The sequence below is a fragment of the Eutrigla gurnardus genome (assembly GCF_963514095.1).
Source record: "Eutrigla gurnardus genome assembly, chromosome: 22".
Taxonomy (NCBI): Eukaryota; Metazoa; Chordata; class Actinopteri; order Perciformes; family Triglidae; genus Eutrigla; species Eutrigla gurnardus.
Window position 1 is genome coordinate 17,620,556 of NC_139933.1, and position 13,003 is coordinate 17,633,558.

The 13,003-nt window shown below is 43.6% G+C and overlaps 2 protein-coding genes across 3 annotated transcripts in view; both read left to right on the top strand.

Annotated features, from left to right (window-relative positions):
* The first annotated feature begins 506 nt into the window (after positions 1-506).
* Positions 507-6,465, top strand: vps25 (vacuolar protein sorting 25 homolog). The gene is made up of 6 exons (XM_084039544.1): positions 507-603; positions 2,262-2,407; positions 4,006-4,059; positions 4,167-4,255; positions 5,219-5,294; positions 5,712-6,465. The coding sequence occupies exons 1-6, from the start codon at positions 557-559 to the stop codon at positions 5,822-5,824; spliced, it is 525 nt and encodes a 174-aa protein (XP_083895670.1). The 5' UTR covers positions 507-556; the 3' UTR covers positions 5,825-6,465.
* An 823-nt stretch (positions 6,466-7,288) lies between these two features.
* Positions 7,289-13,003, top strand: part of wnk4a (WNK lysine deficient protein kinase 4a) — a 40,552-nt gene continuing 34,837 nt past the window's right edge. For both annotated transcript variants that reach the window (XM_084039523.1, XM_084039524.1), the window contains exons 1-2: positions 7,289-7,442; positions 7,643-8,308. In XM_084039523.1, coding sequence (XP_083895649.1) covers positions 7,676-8,308 — 633 coding nt within the window. In that variant the 5' untranslated portion in view covers positions 7,289-7,442; positions 7,643-7,675. The remainder of the gene's footprint in view (positions 7,443-7,642; positions 8,309-13,003) is intronic.

Sequence of the window (13,003 nt, forward strand, 5' to 3'; positions counted from 1 at the left end):
ACATGAACAACATGAACATGGAAGAAATTCTGGTGTAATTTAAAAAAATAAATCATATTAACTCACTGTAAGCATCTTAATCTACATAAATTATCACGAGTGAAAGTACTCATGCAGAGTTGGCCCTTTCCATGTGTTTTTGTCACATTATGTTATTATTTTTCACTATTACTGATGCTTTAATGTCTATGCAGCCCGTTGACTGTATATAATAAGATGCAGCCTCTAAATGTCGCAGCTTGAGCAATGTGGAACTAATTTATTCACTTATGTACTATTAAATGGGTACAGTGGAGATGATAATTTAGTATGTATGTGTGTGTGCGTGTGCGTGTGTGTGTATATACTATATATATATATATTTATACAAATTCACATATATATATATATATATATATATATGTGAATTTGTATAAATTGTTTTTTTTACTTTGTAAAGTCTGTGTACTGAGTCGGAACCATCGCCGCTGAGCGACTCTACCGCTCGGGTCGGACCCATTTGGGAGGTTGGACGCGCTTCCGGAAGCAGTCGGCTGCAAACACCGCATCAACTGCAATGAGTTTTGAGTGGCCCTGGCAGTATAACTTCCCACCGTTTTTCACGTGAGTGAACTTCTTCATGAAGCCCATGTATATTGTTTATGAACTCCGCTTGTCAGCCTCCACATTGTGTTCGTTGTTAAATCGAGGCGTGGTGATTTGCTGCCATCTTCCTTATCAGGCTAACCTTCGCTAAAAGAAGCTAGGGAAGTGAATTTGTTTCTTTTTTTAAATTGTGGAATAGCTTCAGTTGTTGGCCCGTCAAGGCTCAGCTGCATTCCAATACTTATAAAACATCAACATGTGGATAATTAAGGCCGGTGTGTGCTAGCTTAGGAAACGAGTTTAGCTGTTAGCTCTTGCTAAGTGTTAGCTAATTCCAGCTACCAAAACACTAGGCTGTGTCCGAAATCACTCCCTACTCCCTTTATTGTGCACTATATCGGGAGTAGGGAATGATTTCGGACACAGCCTATTATAACAGTGTTCAACGGTGTTACAGCCAAACCTGTCACATTATGTGACCTTGTTGGTTTGTCATTTTTGCTGTATAATAACACTTTAGAAAAAAGTTTATTTTGGCCGACGCTATATTTATAACAATATTATTAATAATATGTATTTATATTGCACTTTTTTAAAGCCACGTAGCACAAATCATCAGGTTTAAAATTGAACTGATGAAAACAATTTCAAATGGAAACTCAGGCTAAGTAAATACCTCACCATCTCCTTGAGATGTAACTAGGCAAGGTTATTTATAAAGCACATTTCAGCAAAAATGTCACTTTACATAAAGTATCAAAAGCCAGAATAAAAAGTGCAAATGAAAGACAATACAAATAGCATTAATATACATTTAATTTCAATTTTTCTTCAATTAGTCTTCAAATTCATTACTATGTTCTTCCCTGTAGCACTTTGATCACAGCACTGTTGTACTTGAGGTATAACTACTGCTTTACTCAGACAAACACTTGTTTCTATTTTTTAGCTCTTACTTTATCTGCAATGATATGTTGTGGTTTCTTTCTTTTGACAAATGTATTTATTGTAAGTCACTTTGGACAAAAGCTAAATGCCCTAAATGTAAATTTAAGGACAGAAAAAACAAGCAAAAATAGAATAAGGCTGGGATCAAATCTAAGAATTCATAATAAAATAATGAATAATAAAAGGCAGTGGCAAATAGAAAAGTCTTCAGTCTTGATTTAAAATAAAAAACAAATGGAGTGTAACAGCTGACCTGCAGTTTTCAAGGAGTTACACATGCATACACGTGCATTATAAACCCAATGCTGCTTCTCCATGTTACGTTTGAGACTCCAGTGACAGAAAGTAGACCTGAACCCGGTGACCTGAATGCTTCATAATGTAGTAGAAGGTCAGAGATGTAGGATAGCTGCAGCAAAATCCCTGCTGATTGCCTTGCAGTATAATCTCGGTTTATATCGTCAACATCACATGGTCTGATAACAAACTGCATTCATAAAACACGCTTCTTAATATTATCCAAACACACACACATCAAAAAGAAAGAAAACTAGAATCAAAAATATATGAATGTGTTTTTAGCCTGAATGTCAGGTTTGATATATATATATTTATAAGGAAAGAGACACTGCGCCACATTTCCAGCTGTGTTGAATCGGGAGTTAGCAGTGCCATTGGCTTGCTGTTTACCTTGTGCTGACATCTCTTACTCTTCTGTTTGTGGACAGGCTACAGCCCAATGTTGACACGAGACAGAAGCAGCTGGCGGCTTGGTGCTCCCTGGCTCTGTCTTACTGCCGGCATCACAAGCTCTACACCTTGGATGTCATGGAGGTTCAGGAAAGCCCCGTGTTCAACAACAAGAAGATAGAACGTATCCTAACAGTCAAAGCTGCCAAATTACCACATTATGTAGCTTTATCTGAAAATACCAGTTTCAAATCCATATCGTCTCTCGTGTTTACGTAGGGTTAATTTGGTTAAGGTCAAGGGTTTATAGGCTGCCTCCTTCATGGGATATAAAAACACACACAGGATATTATTGTTGACACACATTCAAATCGGAGTGGGTTTTATTATGCGTTTTAGGACGACGCCACCTCGCTAGCTGTCCTCCACACAGCCTGTGTTGGATCAGGCACTTTATTTTGAACTTCTTTTCTTTATTTTGGTGAATGTATGTTTCTCATATCAACAACACTGAACACAGTTTCACCTCTATAAGTCAGTTTTTCTGGTGTTACTGGAATTAAAGGACGACGTCTGTAAACAGGTCTTAGGGTGTAAACAGTCCAATTATGGTCACTCCCTTTACTCGTTGCAAAAATGGCAAGATGGTGACGGCCAAAATGCCAAACTCGAGGCTTCAAACCTGTAGAAGCCAAGTCAATGGGTTAGTGTTCTTATATACAGTCCACTTCTTATATACAGTCTATGGCTCCTAAACATTTGACATTTTCCATACTTTTCAGGACAGACATTTCTCTGTAGACTCTTCAGACCACATTTGAGTACAAATAGCTAGGTGTTTGTTATGTAGATAAATGGCTGATTCAGTGCTTTTGCCCTTGCATGTGGCTTACAAGATGATGTAAGATGTCGTAGATAAAGTTTACGTCAAGCTTTCTTTTCACATTTGGAGTCCTTGCATTCACACATTGTCGCTGTTCAGTCCACAATCTGAAGCAGAACGTTGGAAGATGTTCTGCTGTTGAGCATCACACGCTTGGGGCAGAGCCGCAGACTTGACGTACAGACGTGAGGGCAGCTCTGCTTAGGAAAGTTCTGCGTCATACTTCATGCCTGGCTTTCAATGACCTTAAGCTCACTGGGGCCCGCATGCTCTCTCATGTTGGCGGGGCTGCCTGCTCCAAACGCCATGAAAAACACTCTGTTGCGTGATCAATGTATTTCTTAGAAATTCAGAAAACAAAATGGGGGCAATAGTCAGTAAATAATAAATATTTTTCCATACTTACTTTCCATACTCTCCATACTGGGTAGGAAGCCGGGCTACTGCTTATGTAAAAAATATGTATAAAGGCATTTGTGGCTACAGACGGAGCAAAGCGCCACTTTTAAGCACTGGCCACCAAGCCCTCTAAATTTGATGGTACAAATATAAATGTTAATAAGCCCTAATGGAGCTTTGGTAAAAATCAGTGATATATTTTAATCACATCTCAAAAGTAAAAAAAAAAAAAAAAACAAGGCTTTTATTAATAAGAGTTTAAACGTTTCAGTTTGAATCAATTTTATCTGCTTTTTTAAAGAAAATGTCCCTCCTTTTTAAAAAGCTTCTTATCACCATCAGATTTAGAAACAACAAGTATCAAAGAAGATACATTGGACACTTTTTACATTCGCACACAGAGAGCAAGATGAAACGTTTTGAAATCCAAACCACCATCAAGACATTGAGTCTCCTCCTGTACATTTGTTACTGTTTAACTTTCCTTAACTGAATTCCAGGAAAACTGTCAATGGAAGCAATCCAAGTTGTGTTTGAGGAATTGAGGAAAAAGGGTAAAACATTTATGTTTTGTCTAGGCGTTACCTCGTTGTCTCACTGTGAATTAATTACAACAGTAATAAACGTCTTTGTTTTAAATCGTTGTGTCGTCTGACCTCAGGGAACCTGGACTGGTTGGACAAAAGCAAGTCTCGTTGTTTGGTCATGTGGAGACGACCGGAGGAGTGGGGAAAGTTGATATACCAGTGGGTGAGTCATCAACGTTAACACACATACTGTACTGTCTGTCAGAATGTACATGTTTCCTTTGTACGTCTGTGGAGCTGAAATGGAAATAAGAACATGTTCTCCGAAGCACGACACGAGAAGCAAGTTTGAAAGCAGTGCGATTTCCGTGCGTCAGAGAATGTTGTTCAGTTCTACAGTGTTGTTGTGTTATGTTGATAAAGCCTGTGAGATAATCGCAGTGTAAGACAAATGTGATCTACACTAGCTGACCCAGAAAAGCCTTTTATGTAATAAACACATATGCATAGAATATTTAGCGATAACTAGGTACAAAAGGAAAACATGCTCTGCAGTCGCTGACATGCATTTTCAATAACCGCCATCAAGAAGCTTGATTTCTCCTGGAGGAAGCCGATTTCTTTTTGTTATATTTATCAGGACAAATTCAAAGTTTGGACTAATAAGCGGAATAATAACATACTCAGTTTATTTGAATCCAAAGTGACAACTCTAAAAGTCCTTACGTCTACATGGATCTGTTTCTCCCGAACGTTTGACAATTTTCAGAAAAATTTGGGGGGGAAAACGCTGCAGTGCTCAAATGTTTTAGGAAACTACTGAATTTATTTCCGTGAGGTGTTTAATTGAAGACTTCATTAAGAGTGAACGATATTGGGCCACAGACAAGCTGAGAAAGTCAATAAAGTGCTGAGAGATGAGCTAAAGTTATGTTTGTTTTTGGTCATTTCATAGGATTTTATAGAAATAAACTGAAATATAGAATATCGCCAGTTCTGTGCTCCAGCACAACAGTGACAAGATTATTGAAAGTCCCAGCGGACGTTTTACCACAAGCAGCCTCGAGATCGTCCAACGAAGACACAAGTTTAACAAACCTTTTCTCAGGACACGGAGTCGTCAAAAACAAGCCTCGTGTCCGTGATTTCCTCCGACTGACCGTTACTCTGCTCTCTAACATTTAAGGTTTCCAAAAACGGAATGGTCAACTCTGTGTTCACACTTTATGAGCTGTCCAATGGTGATGACACAGAAGGCGAAGGTATGTCATTAACGTATTTAAACGTGTGTAATCCCTTACAGTAGACATATACATATTTGTCTGTATAACTACAATTTTGCAAATTCTGTGATGTATTTTAAAACACTAAAACGTTGTCAATGTTTTTTTTTTAAAGCTTTTATCACAATCGGATATAGAAGGTTTTCACACAGAAGGAATTTGCTTTGGTGTTTTTGTGTATCACATGAACATTAGAATGAGAATATTTAGTTAAAAATAAAAGCAAGTATTGCAAAATAAAAATTCCAATAAAATATGAAAAATAAATGTCAAAGGAATGTGCAAAGGTTCCCAAAGTTTAGAAGAATATAAGATGCACCGATGTACAGGATTGTATAACTTGTTGTTATTGTGTATGAATAGTTAATTATCCTAAATGCATGTGTTTTTCTCCAGAGTTCCACGGTTTAGAAGAGTGGATGCTGCTGCGCTCCTTGCAGGCTTTACAGACCGACGGCAAAGCCGAGGTCATGACCATGGATGACAGCAAGGGGGTCAAGTTCTTCTGAAACAGTGCTGGAATCACACACTCTGTCTGGGAGCCCTCATACTGTACCTCAAATGGAAACATGTCCCATGGTGCACCTTGTTCTGCAATTGTTGTTGCATTTTTTTTATTTTTTATGATATCAATATCCTTTCTGTTTTGGGGGAAAGAGTGTTTGCAGGTAACAGGTGTTGCCATTTAAACATGCAAACATGCATGACTAAAAACTGGAGAAATCTCTCCCTGCCAGCTGTAACTTTACTATTACTTTATTGTAAATACGACTAGTTTTATCCCAATCTTTTTTTCTTTTTCCCTGTTCGCAAAATTTCAGCGGTATAATTAGATGTTGACCTTTTTGCTCTGCTGTTCCAACGAGACATCCCAAAGAAATCCCAGAAGACAACACCAGGGGGACTCTTGATTTGTATTTTTGAGAATAAATGCCTGCAGAAGAGGAACACTACAGAGACCTGGACCACCGGTCCTGGCTCCACCCAACTGAGCAAAATAATCATGGACGTCATGTACGGATCGCTGTCATCCCATTATTGTGCAGTAGCTACTGTGACACTCCTCTGTCAATATTCATCTTTCCTGTTATTTTCATATCCTGTAGGAGAAATAAATTAGAACTTTGCTATATAAATATATATATATACACTCTTCCTTATGGTTTCTCTAAAGGTCTTAAATAGTCTGGGCGGCGTGTGTAAAACATGGTGTCAACAGCAATGCACTGTGTGTGTGTGTGTGTGTGTGTGTGTGTGTGTGTGTGTGTGTGTGTGTGTGTGTGTGTGTGTGTGTGTGTGTGTGTGTGTGTGTGTGTGTGTGTGTGCGCGCGCGCGTGCAGCGTCCCACCACAGTGTTGGTGATCTCTGCTTCCTGCCTGCAGCTGTACTGTACGGATGGACCGCTCACACCGGGCTGTGTTCCTTTCTGTGGAGATGATACCGCTCTGTGGAGTGTTTTCTGATAACTGTGTGTGTGGGGGGGGGGCGCCTTGGCTGATAAAGGTGTCCTGTTTCAGCAGCAGCGGTGTGGCGTCCCCTGCAGGTCAGACTTACACGCTGCATGTCTCATTCATGTTATCAGGAATCTCGTCGGTTGTTTTCTTAATTCGGGGAAGCAGGAGCTGTTAGGAGCGATTAGCCAAGGAGACATCCTGTTTACTACGCAGTGTGAAGTGGTGGGACGAGCATCCGCCCGCTAATACACAAGGAAATGTAATTAACTACGGTTCTGGATCCTAACGTCTTTGACCCAACTTAGACTCCACGTGACATTTTAGGCACCAGTTCCGCGTAAAATAAAAATAAGAAGCGCCAAACATTCTATTGAAGTGTTTGGGTTTAAAAAGAAGCGCACTACTTGTCAGATCCCGGTGTAATTACGCCCTCTGGATAGTCTCGTTAGCGCGTCAAAGCTGCGAGGGGCGGAGTTGGAGAGCGCGGTGCCCACAGGACGCGCAGCCCTCCGCAGCTCTGTTGATATATGCGGCAGCGCCGTCCTTCCACCGGAGGTTATGGCTGAGGACTTAGTAAAGACAAGAGAGAGGAGAGGACAACTCTGATTACTTGATAGGAACTATGCGTTTATCTGCGTTTATATAACAGTGTTTTACGCAGCGACTTTGATGAGTAAGTACATTACTTTCTGTTCTGTATTTGTTGGTTTGTCCACTTATTTTATTTATAAGGTCGACTCCTGCTCCAGGTTCAGTTATTCTAGGCAGATGTAAGAGTTTTATGACCAGCCGTTTGTGTTAACGCCACCGACCTCATGGAAAAGTAACTGAACTCAGTGTAACGGTACCGATTGTCCCGATCTCCACATCCAGGCTCTGAACTCAGACTGCGTTGAACCTGCTACCATGTCACACGCGCAGGTTGAGATCCCGGTGCGCGGCTTCCCCGGCCTCTCCGTGGACATGACCGACGACTGCTTGTCCCGCGTGCCGTCCGTGCTGCGGACGCACGGTTTGGGCGCGCGGAGGAACTCCTACGGGCTGCAGAAAATCACCATGGACATCGATTCGCCTCTTTACAGCGGCGCGCTCTCCAAAGCGCTGTCCTGGTCCGCCGAGAACATCCTCACGCTGCCCGAGTCCCGGGCGGAGGATGAGAAAACCGACGAGTCCCCGCCGTCACCCTCCCCCGTCTCCAGCCCGGGCACCAGCTCCAACACGACCCCCAGCAGCCAGGAGCCCGAGACCGAATCCCTCGGTGGCAACTGGGATCCAGTCCCGAGACCCGAAGCCCAGGACGCCAGCTCGGAGTCCGAAAGCGAAGTTCAGAGCAAACGACACAAGGTCTCGTCGCGCATCACGTTTGACAGCCAGTGGGAGCAGGAGGAGAAGGAGGACGTGGAGACCAAAGCGGTGGCGACGTCGCCCGATGGAAGATACCTCAAGTTCAACATCGAGATCGGAAGGGGGTCTTTCAAGACGGTCTATAAGGGACTGGACACGGAGACGACAGTGGAGGTCGCGTGGTGCGAGCTACAGGTAGGAGGCCTCCTTCTAGTTTTACAAGTCCACACAATACGTTCATTTCCATCTGCTGTTTCATTACATAGCTGATAAAACTAACACTACATTAAGTTTTGTCTCATCATATTCCAAAAGCCCTCCCCCTTCATGTCCACCTCCACACCAGAGGTACATTGGTTTACAGCCCTTTCCTCGCTACACAGGCTGTTCCATACTACAGTTAATCTACTGATTATTATGACTCTCTGACCTTGAGTCTGGCTGTGTCAGGCCCCGTTCCTGGTAACCCAGGTCATCCTGTCAGCAGCCAGCACCTACTGAACCACTCTGCCTGCCTTGAACCCCCCCTCTAATCTCTGTTTTCATTAGCAACCAGTGACACCACAAGGGGGGGTTCTCTGCAGAACTCAGAACAAGCCCAGAACCCGTAGATCCTTTTAAATCCAGCCGTGGTGATCTGACCTCCGCGTGTTTGGGTGGATAACAGTTCAGTTTGTGCTCTTTGGCGTGTTTCCATCTGGACTTAGAGATCTGAGAAGACTTGAATCACGTGTAGCACATAAACATCACAGCTCGTACTGTCTGTCCAGAGAACATATAGTGGTGTGTGTTGTTTTGTTTTTTTCATACAGGCACCAAACAGCTGCCACTTCTCTCCCTTACATGATTTGATAGCACAGTGGAGGATTTAAAGATTTAACATTTAAATCCCTCAACATTTGCTGTTTGTGCGTGACGTACATCAGTCCTGTTAGGTGTGAGGTCGTGCCCTCTAGACCTCAAATTAAACTCTGTGGCACAATCACTTTTATGCTGATCAGTCCGATCTTACAGCTACTGGAAGTTGTTCTCAGACATGAGAGGATCTTCTCACTTGGCTCAATGAACGGTGGGACAGAGGTAGGCTTTGTGTTGCGTTTTTAAAGCTCTGGAGGAGGGACACAGACAGTCAGGGGATTAGACGAGACCAAGTGAACCCGCCCCCAGGGCTCAGAGCTCGGCACCAGCAGGTTGGGACTCCTCCAGAGCCCACCTGTCAGTGGCAGGTGTCTGTTTAGGGAAGTCCCTAAGTCCCTCTGTGAGAAGGTTCAGACGTCCCTCTACCTGTCTCACACCCTCAAACACAAGCAGGGGTCCGTCGGCATCTGTGCTGTGACTTTTAAAGCTTTTGCAGAGTGAGAAGCGCACCACAGTGTGTCGCAGGCTCCTTGGCTGGCGGCCATGTTGGAAACAAGCTTGCCATTTCATCTCTTGAGACATGAGCCCAGTTAAGCTCCTTAATAACCTCTAATAAGCTTAAAGGTGGCCATTGTTGATATGGTTGCTGTTGTGACAAGTTAACCTCAAAGACATGGGCTCAGGGGCCGCCGCGTTGCTTGGACCGACCCCGTCCTCCCCGCGTGGCCCCTGATCGCTTCAACGAACACAAAAGCTTGCTGTTGGTGGCTAAACACGATCGCCTCTGCAATGTTGACAGAGCAGCAGTCGAAGGTGCGTCATTTCAAGTCAGGTAGAAATGCCTTAAGCTGTTGTAACTATGTGTTACAGAGCTCGAGCCGTAATCTGCAGGCAGTTAAGATCAGCTTTTTGGCCATGCCGGGTAGGGGGAGTTCACCTGATTTCCACTCTGCACAGATCAGCGTTAGAATCAGCCATCGTTGTAACTGGGACACCACAAACTGTGTGCAGTTCTGTGGTGTTGTTACACTGGTCCGTCTGGGTGTTGTCCGCAGGAACTTGTCCTACATAACTTGTCCTACATAAACAATACACTTGGATTCTTCAATGACATGCAACGAAGCAGTATTAAAACACATAAGACATGGCACAGGTCACTGCTCGTAAACTCTCCCAACAAAGGTGAAGCAGAACAGGAAATATAACTTATGTATTTGTTTATTAGTGCAGAGACTCCAACAAAGGCTTTTAGTGGAATCTGTGGTGGAATAACTGTCTAAAGCCACATGGCTGTCATTTAAGAGCTGTTTCTAAAAGCAGCAAGGCACAAAAACACCAGCAACCTGGCAGCTCCCTTAGCAACACTCCCCCCACAGGTGACTCAGGTGCCGTATGGGCAACATAAACCTGCTTTCATGGAAATGCAGAGGTGATCAAATATGGATGAGCCATTGTATTGCCCCCCCCCCCCCCCCCCCCCCCCCCCCCACACACACACACACACACACACACACACACACACACCAAACAAGAAGAGTTTGCAACCCACTGTCATTGCTTGCACAAAACATTCAACAAGTACGAAATGTAAATTTACATTTAGGTCATTTAGCAGATGCTTTTGTCCAAAGCGACTTACAATAAGTACATTTGTCACAAGAAATAAACAAAGAAACCACAACATATCATTGCCGATAAAGTAAGAGCTAAAAAATGGTGTTTGGTCCTCGTCTGAGTAAAGTAGTAGCTGTCCAGCAAACATACCTTGCTTGCACAAAACAGTCGACAACTCTGAAATGCTGTGAAGCTTTAGGCAGCGACCCACTTGGTTACTGATGGGAACGAGTGCACTGTACCACATATCCTTCTATTGAGCCCCTTTTAATTTACAGGGCATTTGTTGCACAATACATGATCTCATTCTAGTGCAGCTCAGCTGGTTTCCTCCGGCCTGCTGCAGACGCTCTGACACTCTTATACTCTCATGTTTCATTTTCAAAACCAACACAGTCGCCCTCGGTGTGAACAGCCCCACCATGCTGTACTGTACTGCCCCACAGCCGCCTGTGTTTTCTGCTCCGTCCGTGTTTATGAGGGCCGTGGCATGATCGGCTCCAGTTCTTTCATTTATTTATCGAGGTAGAGTTCTGGTATAGCTGCTTGTGTCAATAAGGTGTTTAAAGGAAAACGTAGATGTTTTGGGGACTGTATGTGTGACTTGTTTGCTGAGACTTACATGGAGAGATTAATAGCACTCTCAAATCTGGTTAGCTTTGCATAAAGCTCAATCATGTGTGCCTATCTATGCCTACTGATTTATTTTTTACAAATAGAAAGTAAGGCTATTTCCCCACATGTCTACTTCTTTTCTTAATTAGAAACAATGTAGATTTTTTTTTATATTTATCAAAGAACCCTTCAAAAATAAATGTTGGCATCAGTAAAAAAAGAAAAGAAAACTGTATGAAATATGCTTGTATTAAATATTTAACAACACAATAATCAAATAACTGTTTAATAACTTCCTAATAATGTCAAGAATTGGTGCACATTCCTGTTAATAGTGGTTGCCAGTTTATTATAAATCTAATATAATCTTAATGTACTTGACATGAAATGATGATCATAACATCAAAAATTCAAGTGCTCATTTAATTGTCATGTAATTAATGGCTAGCGGCGTTAGCGTTTGTTTTCGGGACTGAGAGATTTAGAGAGCTATTTGAAGACACCACCTCGGGCTCTTGGAACTGATGATCATCATTTAAAAAAAGAAACGATTTTCTGACATTTTATAAACTAAATCATTGTCCAATCGCAAAGAAATGTTAGTTTCAGCCCAACTGTTGTTTGAAGGTCTCAAACCGAGTTACCTAAGGACAGAGTGAAACGAGGAAGGAGATCTGCATCGCCACAGGAAGAGTTGGAACTAGGGCTGCAGCTATCCAATCTTTTTGTAATCCAGTAATATACCAATAATTCCATCCATAAATCGATAAAAATTAACATTGTATATAGTTCCCGTATACACTGTTAATTTCTAAACACATTCGGTTAATGACCGGACCGCCCGGTTCACGACAGGACGGAGACGGTGAGACAGGACCGGTATCTTACGGTGCGAGGAGAGACAGTGAGACAGGACAGGTATCTTACGGTGCGAGGGGAGACAGTGAGACAGGACAGGTATCTTACGGTGCGAGGGGAGACGGTGAGACAGGACCGGTGTCTTACGGTGCGAGGGGAGACAGTGAGACAGGACCGGTGTCTTACGGTGCGAGGGGAGACAGTGAGACAGGACCGGTGTCTTACGGTCCGACGAGAGACAGTGAGACAGGACAGGTATCTTACGGTGCGAGGGGAGACAGTGAGACAGGACAGGTATCTTACGGTGCGAGGGGAGACGGTGAGACAGGACCGGTGTCTTACGGTGCGAGGGGAGACAGTGAGACAGGACCGGTGTCTTACGGTGCGAGGGGAGACAGTGAGACAGGACCGGTGTCTTACGGTGCGAGGGGAGACAGTGAGACAGGACCGGTGTCTTACGGTGCGAGGGGAGACAGTGAGACAGGACAGGTATCTTACGGTGCGAGGGGAGACGGTGAGACAGGACCGGTGTCTTACAGTGCGAGGGGAGACAGTGAGACAGGACAGGTATCTTACGGTGCGAGGGGAGACAGTGAGACAGGACAGGTATCTTACGGTGCGAGGGGAGACAGTGAGACAGGACAGGTATCTTACGGTGCGAGGGGAGACGGTGAGACAGGACAGGTATCTTACAGTGCGAGGGGAGACAGTGAGACAGGACCGGTATCTTACGGTGCGAGGGGAGACAGTGAGACAGGACAGGTATCTTACGGTGCGAGGGGAGACAGTGAGACAGGACAGGTATCTTACGGTGCGAGGGGAGACAGTGAGACAGGACAGGTATCTTACGGTGCGAGGGGAGACAGTGAGACAGGACAGGTATCTTACGGTGCGAGGGGAGACAGTGAGACAGGACAGGTATCTTACGGTGCGAGGGGAGACAGT